Consider the following 16,812-nt stretch of genomic DNA (forward strand, 5'->3'; position numbering starts at 1 on the left):
GTGCCCAAGTCTTAAGCACTGGACCGCCAGGGAATTCCCTCAGATGCTTTCTTGATCTGCTTCCACTTCTCCTCTCACCTGTTGCCTGGCTGTGTCCCTCTGCCCATCCCCCCATGCCGCTCACAAAGGAAGGTGGGTGATGAGCCTGGAGAGGTGTGCAAGGCTGGCCTGTGATGGCTCTGAAAGCCACACGGTGGGGTTTGACATCAAAAACATTTGTATCACTTTGTGTACTAAGCACTTCGGCCAGACCCTGTTACCACGTATATGACCAACACATTGGCTGAACATCATCTTCACGTGCCAGGTGAATAAACACACCAAGGACTAGGGTAGCCCCACGACCTGCGGCCCCGACGCCTCCACTTGCAAACTCACAGCTCTATCTGAAAACAAAGCGCCAAAGTCATTTGAGATGAGTTCATATAGAATATATTTCACTTTTAAAAATAAAACTTTCAGCATAGCTAACATCTATACAAACTACAAAAATAAACGTCTCCATATAAATAATTTATGTGGTGAGAGGCGGGCAAGGATACAGAGAGCCTACCCAGGAGTCAGCAAGCAGTGGGGGACCAGGACCGGCGAAGGGTGCTAGAGGATCCCTCAGGCTTGGTCTGCTGGGGGCAGCAGGGTGGGGCGGGAGTGGGGACAGGGCTGCACTGCAGCCTGAAGTGCTTGCTGGCTTTGCCCCCACCCGGTCACGGGCACAGACACGGAACACCCGGGTGTGCAAGGCTGCTCACAGCCTAGAGGGTGGTGGTTTTGTGTGGATCTCAGGGAGGTCTGTGATGGCTGGGGAGGGGAGGGGATGGAGGCAGACAGCAGCAGCAGCAGGGCTCTCCAGGGGTCCGCCCTGCGTTCAATAACCCCCCACGGCTTCCCAGTGCCTTCATGTGGCCTGAACAGGGTCTCCGTGCTTCAGCTGCTCTTTCATCAGGTGGCTGGACATGGTCCCCTAGAACTGAGGTTGCTGGAGCCATTGGCAGCTGGTGTGGCAGCAGGGGACCAAGTAGGCTCTTCAGAGGCCGGGTGGATGTAGGCACCAGGCAGTGGGGGTGGGCGGAGGGCCACGGTCATGGAGGTAGTCACTCTGGCAAAGCTCTGGGGAAGGGTGGGGGCTACCCCCCACCTGAACCCTCCTCCTTGTGCAGCTGGTGGGCTCAGGACCTCCGGGCTCTCCTTGTACATCTGTACCACCTTGGGGGAGACACCAGCCCCAGTGAGCCCAGGGGCTACTGGGGACGCAGCCCCCTTTAGCACCTCCCTGGTTGGGAAGCTGGGGTCTTTGGCGGCTTCCAGCAGGATATGAGAGCTGACAAGGGACAGGATGTCGAGGTCTGGGGCAAACCCTGCACCTAAACGGCTAAGGTAGGTCCCACGAAGAAGTCAGGAGGGCTGAGGGGTAGGAACATGATGTCTGGGCGAAGGGGGAGGCTGCCACCTTCAGCTGGTGGTACTTATGGGGAGGGGTCCCTGTGAGTTGAGCCCTGTCCGTTGGCCGCCGAGGGCATTTTGCCCTGGCTCTGCCCCACCCCGTCCCCTGGGCTGGGAGCAGAAGGAGGGTGGTCACCTCTGGCGGGGGGCCCAGGATGGACAGCAGCACCGGCAGCAGCACGAGCCCATGGAGGAGGCCTAGGAGTGTGAGTACTGTCAGCACCACGAAGAAGTACCTGGCGGGTGTGGGGCCGGTCAGCCTGGGCAGGTCCTGCAGCCAGTGCAGGCCAGCCCTGCCTCCTCGCCCCGAGCCCTCCCCTACCTTACAATGAAGTCAAAGTTGGAACCAGCAAGCATGAGCAGACCCAGCAATGTGGAGACGGCCCCATCGGTCACCGGGGCCAATGTGTGCTCTAGGGCCCGGGCAGCCCGGAGGTTCCGGCTACCCTGGGAGGTCAGGAAGCCCTAAGGGAATAAAGCGGTCCTGGAGCTGCTCCTTGGCCAACCATGGCCAGCTCATCTGTGTCCCCAGGGCTCACCCATGCCTTGGCCCACAGAAGGCCAGGTGAACCGAGTCCCTGGGAGCTGCCCAGGACGCAAGCACGAGTCCATATAGGTAACACTGTATAGATGAGTGAGACACAGGGATGTCTAGAATAGGTTGGCAAACTACAGTCTGTCCCATGTGTTTTTGTAAATAAAGCTTTGTTGAAACACAGCCACACCCTTTCGTGCACATAGTATCTATGGATGCTTTTGGGCTACCCCGGCAGAGTTGCCACAGAGACAATATAGCCTGCCAAGCCTAAAATATTTACTATCTGGTCCTTTACAGAATAACGTTTGCCAACCCCTGGTCTAGAAGGATGGACACCAAAGTGGTAACTTCTAGGGGTGGCATTTCAGAGGATTTCTAATTCTTTCTTGGTACTTTCCAGCATGCTGACATTTTTTTTTGTCTCCCAAGGAGTATATATTATTCTTATAAGCGGAAAAATAATAAGGCTTTTATGGGGGAAGAAAGAAGGGAGCTGTTTGCGGGGTCTGGCCAGGTCTGTGCTGGAGCTGCCAGCTGGTCCACGCCCCCCACCCCACCCACACTCCTTCCCTGCCAGAGACCATGAGGCTGTGCGAGAGGCCTGCCTGCCTCTGTTCTAATCTCTCTGTCTTGGTGGGATCTTGCCATCCAGCTACCACCCCATTTCTCTGGTCCTCTTCACTGTAAATCCATCCAAAAGAATCATTGGTTCCCATTTTCTCACCTTCCATTCTGTCCTCACCCCTTTCTGGTCAGGCCTTTGTCCCTCCTCTCTACTGAAATGGCTGCTTATTTATTTGTTTGTTTACGTGTTTATTGCTTATCTCTATGCTCTAGAATAATCTCCTTGAAGGTAAAGCCTGTCTGTAGTGCTCTTATCTCCTCAGTTCTTAAATAGTACCTAGCACACAGTAGGTGCTTGATCAATATTTGTTGAATACCAAGTCAGCTGGCCCACCCCTCCCCTAGTGCCTGTGCTCACCAGAGCCACATGGACTGTGAACTCGACACCAATGCCTACAGACGCCACAAGGATCACCACGGGGATGGCGCTCAGCTTGATGCCCAGGAAACCCATGATGCCAAAGAGCTCCACGGTCATCACTGCCAGGACCAGTACCTGGGGAGGGCAGGGCTCACCCAGGGCTCCTGGGCAGGGCAGGGTGGGGAGCTATGGGTCTCTCCAGCCCCACCCCTGCAAGGACTCACTATGAGGGAAGCTGCCCAGGGGTTGAGCAGCAGCAGGGCGCAGACGAGGAAAGTGCACACCAGCAGGATGCAGACTGCCAGCAGGAAGCAGCGCCGCAGGCCCAGATACTGCTCCCAGAAGAGGAAGGGAGAGCCGCTGGGGTAGGCGCGCACCCCAGCCTGGCCTGCCTCGGCACACGCTGCCCGGGCCCCCTCAATGGTCTCCACGAAGTCTGCAGTCTTCTGGAGGCCGTGCAGTAGAAAGGGGAACTGGGCAAACTCCAGGGGCTGGGCCGCCGGGACTGTGGAGGGGAGGGGACGGAGGGAGAGGGAAGGGTGGCCAGTAAGCACAGGGAGCAGTGGGCAGGGCCTTAGGGTAGGGCCTGTGTGGGCCCAGGCCTAGGCTCTTCGGGTTCCCCTGGGACTCACTGCGAAAGTTCTCCCCGGTGGTGTCGTACTTGTCATGCAGCCATTCGGGAGGTGGGGGGTAGAAGTTGGCCTGTGAGGCTGCCAGACCCAGGGGGTCACTGCTCACCCACATGGTCAGCCCCATGTAGAAGAGCTCAGGTGGAATCAGCCCGTCCTTGTCCACCAGCTTCTTTGTGGTCAGCTGTAGAGGCAGAGAGAGCTGAAGGCTGGACCCATGGGGCCTGGAGCCCCTGGGTACTCCCTGACCCTTCCAGTCCTCTCCCAACCTGGCTGAAATCAAGAGGCTCCTGGGCATCCCCGGTCTGGATGAGCAGCTTGTAGGCTAGGGCCCCATCTTCAGAGCCATTGCGGTATGAGTGGCGGGTGATGCGCCCAGAAGCCCAGTCCTGGTCAAACGCAGCCTGGATTCCTGGGAGAAAACAGGGTGGGGTCCGGTTGGCCTGGAGCTCTGGGAGCTCCTGCTGGCCACAGCCCTCCCTGCCGGTCTCCTTGCCTCTCACCCTGTAGCCAGTTGCGGTAATAGTGCAGCCAGGTGCGGGGTGCCTGCGTGGCTGGTGGGGGCAGCACTGCCTTGAGGGAACTGAAGCGCTGGTGCAGATCAAAGAGGGCGCGTTGGGAGTGGGCGTAGTCAAAGCCACCCTGAGTCACCAGGGCCACCTCGTACAGAGAGAAGTACCTGAGCTGGGCGCTCAGGAAGGCATGCTCCTTGGTGCCCCGAGGCACCACATCTGTCAGGGCCAGCCCATCCTGCACCAAGGTCGATCCATAGAGGCTCAGGCCCAGAAGAGCCCCAAAAAGTACCAGCACCATGGCCTGTGGGAAACGGCAACTAAGCTGGAGGCCCAGGGATACCCTTGGGCCCTCAGATGCTGGGCTAAGCCCTCTTCCCTTCTTGGGGCCCAGAGATACCTAAGAAGCCTCTGCTGTGTCTCACCTCGACCTGCCTGGGCCTGGAGGCTTACCTTGGTGTGGGACTGGAGCAGCCAGGGTGCAAACTGAGAGCGGGCAAAATGGGCAAGATTCCAGCGGGCGCAGGGCAGGGACTTGCAGGCTGCCTTCTGCCTTGTCCCCTCCTCCTGGCCTAGAAGGTCCCGTGTTGACCCTCCTGGGCTGAAGAGCTCAGAGGCCAGTGGCTCAGAAGGTGGGGGCACCAGGTGGGCTTGGGGAGGCAGGATGGTGACCACATGCTGGCTGCTGGCTTCACAGTGCGCAAATGCCTGAACAGTGGCAGTCAGGTGAGCAATGCCCACTGGTACTGTCCTATCCCCCAGCTCCTGGGGCAGAATCTGAATCACCCGAGCAGAGCAGGGGCTGGAAGAGGCAGAGAGAGGGGGTGATGGGTCTGTGCCTGGAAATGCTGCTGAAGGGACAGGACGGGAGGGGGCCAAGGAAGGATGGCCTGGTGGGGTAGGGATACCTAGAGAAGCAGCAGAGCACATCAAGGCGCTGGCAGTGGCGCCGGTGCAGGTCCAGGCTGAGGACCGCTGGGAAGACAAGCATCACGGCTGCAAAGTTGCAGCCAACCACTACTGCCGCCTGCGGGACGGACAGGAGGGGCACAAAGCCTGGATGAAGCCTGCTCCGGCTCCATGCCCACCCTGAGCCCGGGCCCCGTTTGTGAGGCCTCACCTGCAAGGAGAAGGCCCGCAGTGCAGGGATGGGAACTAGGGCGGCCATGAAGAAGGCGACCATGTTGTTGATGGACGTGAGTGCAACGCTGGTGCCTGTGCGCTGCAGACACTCACCTGTGCGCTCCTGTCAGGACAAGGCAGCGTGAAGGACGGCAGAGGGGGTGGAAAGGAGCCTCATAGCAGTTAATATTTATCGTGCTGTTCTAAGTACTCGACTTGAATTACCTCACCGATCCTCACTACAACCCTTACGACACAAGCACTATTATTACCCCTGTTTAGGGATGAGGAAACGAGGCACAGAGAGGTTAATTACCAGCCCAAGGTCACTCAAACCAAGAGGCTCTGAGCCCCTACGCAGCACTGCCTCAGATGAGCCCAGGCTGGAGGACGAGGCCTCACCTGGAGAGGGGTGCCAGGTGGAGCCTCTGTGAAGGCATGTGCCAGCAGGAATATGTCATCCACGCCAATGCCCAGTGCCAAGAAGGGCAGCACCTGGAGGGGCACGGGGCGGGCAGCTGGGGGAACCGAGCAGCCTGGGCCGTCGGCCCCCAAATCTGCCCCGCAGTCTTGATGTACCTGGGTAGTGGCGGCATTGAAGGTGATGCCGAGCAGGGCGCAGAGCCCGAGGCCCGAGGCCACCGCCAGGGCCACCAGCAGCACCCCGGCGAGGCCCACGGCACCCTGGGATTGAGCACAGTCCCACCGCAGCATTGTCACGCAGGCGTAGGCCAGCTGTGGGGAGAGAGGGCAGTCTTGCATAGGGCCTCCCAGGGTGGGGGCCGGTGGTGGGGGACAAGGTGCCAGGAGGACCCACCATGAGCAGGTAGCCTCCCACCACGCGGGCAGCGCTGACTTCAGAGAAGGCGTGCAGGATGTCATCCAGGGTGGTGGAGGAGAAGGCGTGGATCTGCTGGGACGCGTTCCCAGGCAGGGCCTCCTGCGCCAGCTGGAGAGACAGGTCCGTGTGAGGGGCAGGAGGTGGCAGCGGCCTCAGGGCGCCGCGCTCGCCATCTCCACGCCTCCACGCTGACCTGCACGAAGCGCCGCTGCCAGGCCTGCAGCACCGTGCTGGCCTGCTCCTCGCTCCAGCCGATGTCGTGTGTCTGGTAGTCGCCCCGGAAGTGCTCATAGAGCTGGCGGGGACTCATCAGCAGGAAGGTGCTCTGCAGGGCCTCTGCCCTGGTTGGGGTACAGGAGAAGCAGGGGTCAGAGCTGGTCTGAACACCCAGGAGGGGGTGTGCAAGGGGCTTTTGCCAGAGTTGCCTGGCATCGGGGTGTGGCTCCCCATACCTGGGGTGCCCTTACCAACTCCCAGGGGAGGCCCTACCTCAGCAGCTGTCCTTGGGGGTCTCTGGCCATGCCTCCCAGCAGTAGTTCCTCCTGCCAGTGCATGAACTTGTGGGAGAAGCCATGGCAGCCCCCGCTCAACTCCTGAGCCACGTTGGGAGCCTGGAGGGGGACAGCGGAGGGGCTCATTACTCAAAGCCCTGGCTTTGGGTAACTGGGTGTCTCTGGGCTGGAACCTCCAGGAACCATGCTTTCCATGGAGCTCTGTGGGCCTGGAGTGTAGATAACTATTCTGCTGAGCCTCCTGCCTACTCTGTAAGGGAGCAGCTAGTGTCCTGCAGAGAGGAGGCCACAAGCGGGAGCAGAGGCCTAGAGATAGGCTGCGGGGAGGAGCTGGCATAACTTTGGTGGTTTTGGAAAAAGGTCCACGTTCACAGGGCCACACAGACACTCAGGAAATCAGGTATGATACTCGTGCTTAGCTAATTTGTCCTGTTTCCCCGTACACGTGTATTTTGATGAAGTCCAGCTTTTCTGGGCTTAGAAAAGGACAAAGGGATTCATAGGCCGCTTGAGGGTCTCTTAGCAGAGCTGAATCGGAATGGAACCCTCTAGGTGTCTAGCACAGTGGGGGCAGGGTCACAACGTCCAGGAAATGGGGGGCAGAGCACAGAGCAGGCTGCTCTCTCCTTGAACGGGGGAACATATGAGGGGAAAGGGAAGGAAAATAACCTGTCCCTGGCAGACCTGGCTGGAACCCACCTGCCTGCTGTGATGGTTAGGGGCACTAGATGGGCAGTGGAGGTCGTCAGGGTGCAGACAGGGCCGCCCCACGTAGGCCTGGCCCACCTGTGCCTTGTCTAGCAGCTCCCGGAAGCCCTCAAGGGAGGCAAAGGGGCCCAGCTCCTCCAGCAGCTGCTCTGGATCCAGGTTGGTCCACTGGATGTCGGGGCGGCCCCTGCAGGGGAGAGCCCAGAGTTGGTGAGGATCAAGGATCAATGCCCACCCTCCAGACCACTGCGATGGGACCCATGTAGTAGCCCACCCTCCTCCTAGCTGCTCATCTGTCCCTGTGTGTGGAGGGTGGGCAAGGCTCAGCCCAGCAGGCTGCTGCAGTGAGCTGTGGACAGATACCGGGGCTGAGATGGACCTCAAGACAGATGGTACTTAACACAATGCAAAGGCCCAGAAAAGCCCCATTGCATTCCTTCCCAAACCGTCTACCCTTGCTTCTAATACATAACCATACAGGCACCTGCTTATAACAGGTTTTCTTTCTGGCCTGGGTCACAGCTGAGCTGACACCTAGTTAATTCTCCCTGGCAAAGTCTTTCTGGGGATCTTTTCCGTCCTTTGTTCAGATCTTACAGATCTTCGTGTTTTGTCTAAATAAGACAGGTCTGCCTCTCCTTCTGAGGTGAGGGGAAGGGGGATGTGGAAAGAGCCCTGAGGCTGCCGGTGCCCTGAGCCTGGCCTGGGAGGTAATTAGGCCCTGGGTGAGCTTTTGATCATCAGCCTTACTCCCACCCTCCTTTCTGCTGGGGAGTTCCTGGCAGGGGATGAAGCGGGGCCCTGGGAGCAGCTGTGGTAGCACTCACGGCAAGTAGGCAGAGCCCCCTTGGAGTTTGGCTCCTTCCCAAAAGCAGTCGAGGGGGGTGAGGATCACGCAGGGAAACAGCTTCTCAATCATCTGCCAGGGACATCCCAGGCCACATCAGTCCTGTCCCTGGGCTCTTTTCTCCATGACCTTTGTAGGATGCCCTCTGCAATGCCCCCACCTCCCGACGCCCCCCCCCCGCCCCCCGTCTCTCCAAGCCCTCCCTTACTGCAGAAAAGGCTCCACCTCTACCTAGTCTCAGAGAACAGCTCAGGATACTCACCCGCTCAATCATTCCATTTTCAATTAGGGGAACTCCTGACTTGTAGCAGATTTTGTTCAAATCCCAGGACCTGCAATAGCCAGGGGCACAGGACATCAGCAGAAGAGGGGGATTCCCGCTCCAGCCCTGCTGCAGCACCTCTCACCCCCAGTTGCTCAGGGGCTCAGCCAGACTCACTTTCCATAGAGTGATACTTGCACTTTACTGGCGGTGAGAGCTGCCTGGAGGTGGAGGCCAAGTGCCTCAGGCGTGAGGACGTTCTCCCCCTCCTGGCGCGGGGTCTGTATCAACATCTGGGAGGTGTATGCAGCCTCCTCCCCCAGCTTCTCCTTGGTGTATTGCAGCTCTTGGCTCACCCGGCTGCCCACTGCCAGAGCAGAGAGAAAAAGCTGGGGGGAAAGAGCCTCAGTGGATCAGAGCTCTGGGGGACGTGGGACCCTAACCCACAGAAGCCTCCCAGGACAAGTGGGGGAAGCTTCTCCCTGATGGCCATGCTGACTCCCAGGCTCCTGGCCCTCTGCTTGGAATCCGGAGTGGAGAGGTCCAGCTGTGTGGCTCTGTGGAATTCTTGTGCGACCTAAGGTTTAAGCATGAACCCGGCTGGCTGGGTTTGGAGCAAATAACTTTAAAACAAGAGATCAACATGAGCTGGGCCAGAGTGGGGTTCTGGGGGTGTCCTGGTAAGGGAGCCCTCACTCAGTCCCTCTCTACTCTGGTGGGGAGGACAAGGAGGGACAGAGGGGCCAATAGGGAGGCTGCCCTTGGAGGGTCTCCTAAAAGAACAGGTCCAGCGCTGGGGCTGGTTCCTAGTTCAGGTTGCCCCAGGCAGTGGTTTATATCCAGACACTTTTTTGCAAACTGCTCTGCAAAGGGGTGGGGTGTGCCTGGCAATGATGGCTCTGTGGTGGCACAGGTGCGGGGGAGGGTCAGATGGTCTTTCAGTGTGATGTTGCCAACATACTCCTTCCACTCATGGAAGCGCTCATGGATCCTGGCAGAGGTGACATCAAAGCGGGCCTGGGGAAAAAGATCCCTTTCACCAGTCTCTCTGTTCAGGCAACGGGGAGTCCCGGCACCAGGCCTGCCTTCACCTCCTTGATCAAGTCCTGCATTGCACTGGCCACGGAGGCCAGCTCTGTACCTGGGATCTGCGGAGGCGGGGATGCTGTGAGGGATGCTATAACCTGTCTGTGGTTTGGGGGAGGAGAGGGCCAGGGCCAAACCACCTCGGAGGCTTTGTGGACTTGGCCTGGTCTTAGACCCATAATCCTGCTTCAACCCATCTGGGGCCTCTTCCTGTAGGTCACTGCCACCCTTGGGGCCCAACAGACTGCTTCTCTGAGACTCCAGCCCCACCTGGGATTATCATGCTCCCCAATCTCTTTTCCAAACCCACACAATCCCCTCACTCATGCGAGTCCCAAACCCTTGGTAACTCCCCATCACAGATTCACCCATATGCTCACACCTCCCATTCCCACAACAGTCTCACACAGCCATCATCCTGCCTTCTCCGCTGGCAATTCCACCTACTCTTTTTCTTCCTTTCCTGACTCCCCACTCCTCTGCAGTAGGTCCGTACTGCAGTGTTTATTTCACCAGGCTTGGGCCAGAGCTGCCACAAGGAGGGACAGGAGGGGAGGGCAGAGATAAGCTCCTCCCAGTAAGTGAGTCTGCTGAAGGGAAGGAGGCACGGGAGAAAGAAGGAACCTGGACAGAGCTAATAAGAAAGCAAGAGAGGGCTTCCCTGGTGGCGCAGTGGTTGAGAGTCCGCCTGCCGATGCAGGGGACACGGGTTCGTGCCCCGGTCCGGGAAGATCCCACATGCCGCAGAGCGGCTGGGCCTGTGAGCCATGGCTGCTGAGCCTGCGCGTCCGGAGCCTGTGCTCCACGACGGGAGAGGCCACAACAGTGAGAGGCCCGCATACCGCAAAAAAAAAAAAAAAAAAGAAAGCAAGAGAAAGAGACAAGCACAATTTAAAATACAGCATCAAGGGAATTCCCTGGAGGTCCAGTGGTTGGGACTCTGCATTCTCACTGCTGAGGACACGGGTTCGTTCCCTGGTCAGGGATCTAAGATCCCTGAAAGCCACGTGGTGTGGCCAAAAAATTAAAAAAAAAAACAAAACACGACATCAAAGAGAATAAGGAATCCTCAGAGAAAATGGGGAAGAGAAAAAGATAAGTCTTTGCTGATGATGATGATGACAGATATGAGGACAGATGCACTAGGATGTATTGTGAGGCAAGAAGAGATGGGGCCGGGGGGCACAAAGGCTCTGGACAGACCTGGCTTTGGGTCTTGGCTCTGATGCTTGGTCTGTGCTTGAGTAAATTACTTAGTCTCTCTGACCCTCAATGTTCTCATCTGTGAAATGGAGAAATACCTACCTTGGTAGAATTAGAATCAATGCGAGCAAAGTACTTAGGAAGTTGTCCAGAACACAGTAGGTACAGATATGGAGTTATTATTCAATAGCTGCTGGGAGAGAAGTGATATGATGGAAAAATGAGAAAGAACTGGAGAGAAAAAGAGACTGTAAGTGAGTGGGGAAGAAGCAGGGGGAACAGGGGAAGGAGACATCAAAATCATCACATTTGTTAATACAAAAGGGGCACATATATACAATGGAATATCACTCAGCCATAAGAAGAAACAAAACTGAGTTATTTGTAGTGAGGTGGATGGACCTAGAGTCTGTCATACAGAGTGAAGTAAGTCAGAAAGAGAGAAACAAATACTGTATGCTGACACATATATATGGAATCTTAAAAAAAAAAAAAAAGGTCATAAAGAACCTAGGGGCAAGACGGGAATAAAGACGCAGACCTACTAGAGAATAGACTTGAGGATATGGGGAGGGGGAAGGGTAAACTGGGACAAAGTGAGAGAGTGGCATGGACATATATACACTACCAAACGTAAGGTAGCTAGCTAGTGGGAAGCAGCCGCATAGCACAGGGGAGATCAGCTCCGTGCTTTGTGACCACCTAAAGGGGTGGGATAGGGAGGGTGGGAGGGAGACACAAGAGGGAGGAGATATGGGGATATATGTATATGTATAGCTGATTCACTTTGTTATAAAGCAGAAACTAACACACCATTGTAAAGCATTTATACTCCAATAAAGATGTTAAAATAAATAAATAATAGCCACTGAACTGTGGTGGTGGGGGGGAACTTTACAAAAGGGAGAATATAACTGGTTAGCCATCATGGAAAGAGAGTCCACTTTATAGGTAATCCAATAAATGCAAATTAAAATAGCAATGAATTATCATCTTTCAAATTAGCAAAAATTTAAGAATTGGTAGTACTCACTTCTGGCTTACAGGAATGCATTCTAACTTACCTACCGCAGGAGTTTAATTTGGTACAATATTTGGGGGAAAGCAATACTGCAGTATATTTTAGGATCCTTAGAAATGTTCATAATCTTTGGTCCAGAAATTTCACATGTAAGGACCTGTAAGCTACTGTAGGGACTCAAGCTGTCTCTGTGTGGAATGGGAGCCATGTTATGTTTTAAGCAGAGAAGTGAGATGACCTGGCTTTTTCATCACCTGATATATTCTGGAGCTGAGCTGTGAATGATGAATAGGAGTTGGCCAGGGAAAGAAGTCAGGGAAAGGGGTTCTGGACCAAGTGTGTGCAGGTAACTGTAAGAGGCTCCGTGTTGCTGGGCTGCTAAGAGTGAGGCAGAGACAAAGCTGGATAAACAACCTAGATTATGCTAAGGAGCTTGAACTTGGTTTTGGAGACTCCCCAGAACCCAGTAGAGAGTGGTGGAAGGACTCTAAGCAGGGACTGACTTGGCCAGATTTAGAAGCACCACAGGAGGGCAGTGCGGAGGCAGATTTGAAGGTGAGGGGGAAAGATGAGTCACTTAATAGACCTCAGTTTCCTGGGCCATCCTCTGAAAGGCCTAGTGATTCAGGGCAGCTGGGCCCTTCCCCAGCCTTAGGAGGTGAAGTTTGATTAGTCTGATAAGTCAATCACAGTAATTCCACCGTCTTTGCCAAGTGAAGAATTTAGGCATAGGATGCTACACAGTTCTTGCCAAAGTATATAACCAAATGGGAAGTCGGTGGGGGTGGATGGTGGGGAGGGGTAGGTGGTGTATTTTTCCTCACTTTCAAAATGGGATGCAAGACAGGGATGACTTCCCTTTTCCACCACTGCAGAAGCCACCTTGGGAGAAGGAGGTGATAAGCCTGAGGACAAAAGCCCAACATGCAGAAGGCAGAGGAGAAAGACAGAAAGAAACTGGGTCCTTGCTGATGTCCTTAGATTGCTGAATTATCCATTCTGGAACTTCTCTACTGTCTACTGCTAGACTCCTTGTTGCGGGGGATAATAAATCAGTCTTCTTCTTCCTTCCTCCCTCTTTCCCTTTCTCTTTCATGTGGCTAAAAGCATGCTAAATGATACAATCAGGAGTGTACTGCCAGGCCTCAACTAGAGCAACAGCCGCAAGCGTGGAAAGGAGGGATCTGAGAGAGGCTGAGAAGGAAGAATTTTAATTGTTTAGTGACCAATCAGGTGAGCAAGAAGAACTGAGGCCGACTCTCAAGGTTTCAGCCTTGGGTGTCTGAGTGAATAGTGGTTCCACCAGTTGATATGTGGCTGTCCCCTGCCTTCCAGACAGAAGGGCTGTATGTTCCTTATCTTCAGGGACAGCTCCAGTTTCAAACCATCTCTATCACTGTTCCTGTAAGTACTAGTTGGGCTACATGTTGTGATTTTCCTTTTCTTTTCTTTCCTTCTTTCCTTCCTTTCTTCTTCTTCTTCTTTTTTTTGTCCGCACCACCTGGCTTGCAGGATCTTAGTTCGCCGACCAGGGATCAAACCCGGGCCCTCGGCAGTGAGAACACAGAGTCCTAACCACTGGACCACCAGGGGATCCCCTGTGATTTTTATTTTAGAGAATTTATCTGAGTCCTTCAGCTCTAATATTGATCAGGAAGGAGAAGTCACATTCCAAATCTCACCATGGCAAAGCTGGAGAGTCCAGAACTGATAGCTAATGTCTAGCTTCTTTCTTTGCTTTCTGCATTAACAAAACAGGAAAGGAATGGAAAATACCCTTCAGTCCTCACTGCCTAGGGCATTGTTGGAAGAAGCCTCAATGACAGATGTACAGAGAAAAGATCAGGTCAAGATCACTGCTTTTACCTCACCCATAGCCCCAGCTAATACAGGGCAGAGTGATATTCTTTTTTGTTTTTAAGTAATGTCTTTTTCTTTTTTAAATAAATTTATTTATTTTTATTTTTGGCTGCATTGGGTCTTTGTTGCTGTGCGCAGGCTTTCTCCAGTTGCGCTGAGCGGAGGCTACTCTTCGTTGTGGTGCGCGGGCTTCTCTTGTTGCAGAGCACAGGCTCTAGGAGTGTGGGCTTCAGTAGTTGTGGCACGCGGGCTCAGTAGTTGTGGCTCGCGGGCCCTAGAGCGCAGGCTTGGTAGTGGTGGCGCACGGGCCTAGTTGCTCCGCGGCATGTGGGATCCTCCCAGACCAGGGCTCGAACCCGTGTCTCCTGCATTGGCAGGCGGATTCTTAACCACTGCGCCACCAGGGAAGCCCCAGAATGATATTCTGACATAAAGAGAAAAGACCTAGGAATTGATTACCACCCTCTTACATCACCCTCGCACAAGCAGCAGCAAAAATCCAGTGGGATCTAGCCTATCCTGTGCTGGAGTGTAGGAGAAAGCATGAGGAAACATGGAGGTTCAAGCAGTGTTTAGATTGGGAAGATCTGGGGAATGGAGAAGGAAGAAGAGGTGGGAGACAGCCTCTACTGTGGCAGGAAATCCAAGAGTCATTTGGGACCACCCAGGCAGCAGTAGTGTGGGTGGGGCTACGTGCATGTGCGTGTGTGCGCACGTTTGTCTTGGGGCTGGGGGTAGGCAGGCACAGAGAAACATCTGCTCTGGACCCCAGGGCTGGCCTAGAGTGTGTATATATGTGAGGGTCTGCAGAGGGCTGGGGGGTTGGGTGGGGATGGGGTGTGGGAGCCCAGTAGGCAGGCAGGCTCCAAGAAACATCTGCTCTGGATCCTAGGGCTTGCTAGCATTTAAAATAACTCAAGGGTGTGAGAGTCTAACCTGGGCCCTGCCTAACTCAAGGGTGTGGGCCAGGGCTGGGGGAAGTTTGGGAGAGCCCACAAATGTAAATTTCCCAGGAAAGAACAGAGGGGAGTTGGACTCTGTTAAAGGGTTGCCATACCAGGCTCCAGCAAAGGAGAGTTATGTCAAAACTATTAGTAAGGAATTATTTTACTCTAATGCTGCCATTAGGAAGTGAAGATCTGGTTCCATTTGACTCTGCTGTTGCCTCAAAGTACAGATTCTGTGCCACTTTTCCACTAAATGGTTGCAGGGGACCTCGGTGTATGGGACCTCTCCCTGGAGGCCTGCCAGATGATTTACTGTTTCCCCAGCCTTCTAGTTCTAACTTTTCTGATTCTCCTAGTTAGATGCGATCTCTCCCTGCCTTCTTTTATACAACATAATCATTTTCTGCTTTGTATTATATTGTATATTATATCCCAGCATATATTTTACTTTCCTTGCTACTGAAAGATGGGTCTTGTTTTAGTTGCCTTTACAAGCACTGTAGTGCAGTCAAATACATATAAAAGATTGCCAGTAAATGCTAAATAAACACACACGCACTCACAGATAACTGTTCCATATACCCATTCACAGGGTTCCACCATCTGCAGATGTCCATTTATGGATGTGAGAGGGAGCAGGGCTCCCAGACGCCCAGGCTCTGGCAGGCAGGTGCCCCCTCCAGACCCAGCACAAAGCCCACTAGAACTCAGTTGCCAGCTCCTCACCCTATTCTCACCATACCCAAGCAGCTATGGCCAGTGTCCACAACTCACCTTCCACCCAGAGCCGTTCTAGGTCTGTCTCAATGATGGCCACGCGGAGACCCAGTGCTAGGGCCCCAAAGGCCAAAAGTCCCAGGAAGAGCACTTTGCCACAGTGTCTCTGGATCCCGCAGCCCAGAGAGAAGAGCAGGCCCTGGAAGTAAGCACGAAGCCAGAGTGGAGCCTGAAGGCTCCCAGCTAGGATCTGGGGTGGAAAGAGAAGGGTCAGCCAGGCATTACTGCAACAACGCATGAAACCTTTCCCTTTTCTCCTTATTACACCCTCTACCAAGCTCTAGCTTCTTGGTTTCTGGATACAAGACAGAGGACCTAAACAGACACAGGCCCAAACTTGGAAAAAATTTGACTCGACTCCCTGCTTCCCACCCAATATACACCTGAGGAAGGCACAGATTCCTTTTCTGAGATAGGATACATATACACACACCTGTTCTCAGGTGCACAGAGGTGGACATAGACACACCTACTCTCACCGGGCAGAGCAGGAGGAGACATGGACAGACAGACACACAACACAGCTTTCCCGGGCGAGGGCCAGTAACACATGGCATTTAAGAGACATCACACCTTGCCGAGTGACAGACCTGGGGTCTCTAGACCAGGCCCCTTCTTCCGGTTTCCCCTCCACTCACCTGGGGTGCTGCAGATCGAGTTGGGGGTGTGTAGCCCGGGGGCAGCTCCCCGAGGGGTGGCGGCCGAGCCATGCTGGCGGGGATGGGGGGCATGGGCGCCCCCAACCCGCGTTATCTGGGAGCCCCCATAGGCTGGCCTGGTCCCAGGTACCGCGAGGTCCCGCGTCGGAATTCAGTGGGGCCGCTTAGCCGCGGGTACGGGTGTACAGTGGTGTCCGTGAGCTGTAGGAGTGCAGGGCGGTGCGGGGCCGAAGTGGGTCCCGCGTGCAGGAACAGCTACGCGACGCCCGGCGCGGCTCGAGGTGGCGACCGCAGTGCTGAGGAGGCGTCTGTAGTCCAAGAAAAAGGGAAAGGCCGGGGCTACGCCCTCCCTTTGGCTTAGTCGCCGGCAAATTACCCGGAGCTGCGCGGCCGGATCCGTTGCTAGGCAACGGCGCCGCGGGGGGCGGGGCAGGAGACCACCCAGGCAGGGCCACCCCTCTCCTCGCTTCCCCACCCGCCTGCCTGCCCTCGGGGAGGAGGAGGGAGGGAGAACCCGGAGAGGCGATGCGTTGGCCAAATGTTAAGTCAGGAGAGACCAATGCTGAGAAAAGGTATCTGCTGGCCGACCCAGCCAAGACCCAAAGACTGCTTTTCACAACTCTCTGCCTCCATTCTCTCCCCCTTCAGTCCACTCTCTCCACTGAGGCCAGTCATCTCTCTAAAATGCGAATCTGATGACAGCTGCAAAACACAAAGCCCACTTGGAGCACAGGGCCCTGCAGGATCTAATCAAAGTCTTCCCTCCCATAGTTCCTTCACACCCACCCCATGTTCCTTCCAGCCCTGCAGAGCCACATGCAATTTCCTAAAGCCACCATGTTATTCCATGTATTTCTGCCTTT

The 16,812-nt window shown here is 55.0% G+C and overlaps 1 protein-coding gene across 1 annotated transcript; it reads right to left on the reverse strand.

Moving 5' to 3' along the window:
• Positions 1-519: 519 nt before the first annotated feature.
• PTCH2 (patched 2) lies at positions 520-16,307 on the reverse strand. Its single transcript, XM_082615115.1, is given in 22 exon segments — positions 520-1,203; positions 1,577-1,676; positions 1,763-1,905; positions 2,961-3,098; positions 3,188-3,468; positions 3,596-3,776; positions 3,862-4,004; positions 4,096-4,408; positions 4,558-4,906; positions 5,013-5,131; positions 5,225-5,350; positions 5,629-5,721; positions 5,806-5,961; positions 6,044-6,239; positions 6,241-6,408; positions 6,557-6,678; positions 7,279-7,474; positions 8,115-8,206; positions 8,397-8,466; positions 8,574-8,763; positions 15,288-15,480; positions 15,929-16,307. Coding segments are annotated over 22 exon segments (3,726 nt in total). The 5' UTR covers positions 16,022-16,307; the 3' UTR covers positions 520-939.
• Positions 16,308-16,812: the final 505 nt, after the last annotated feature.

This window comes from Mesoplodon mirus (assembly GCF_964341445.2).
Source record: "Mesoplodon mirus genome assembly, chromosome: 3".
In the NCBI taxonomy this organism is placed as follows: domain Eukaryota; kingdom Metazoa; phylum Chordata; class Mammalia; order Artiodactyla; family Ziphiidae; genus Mesoplodon; species Mesoplodon mirus.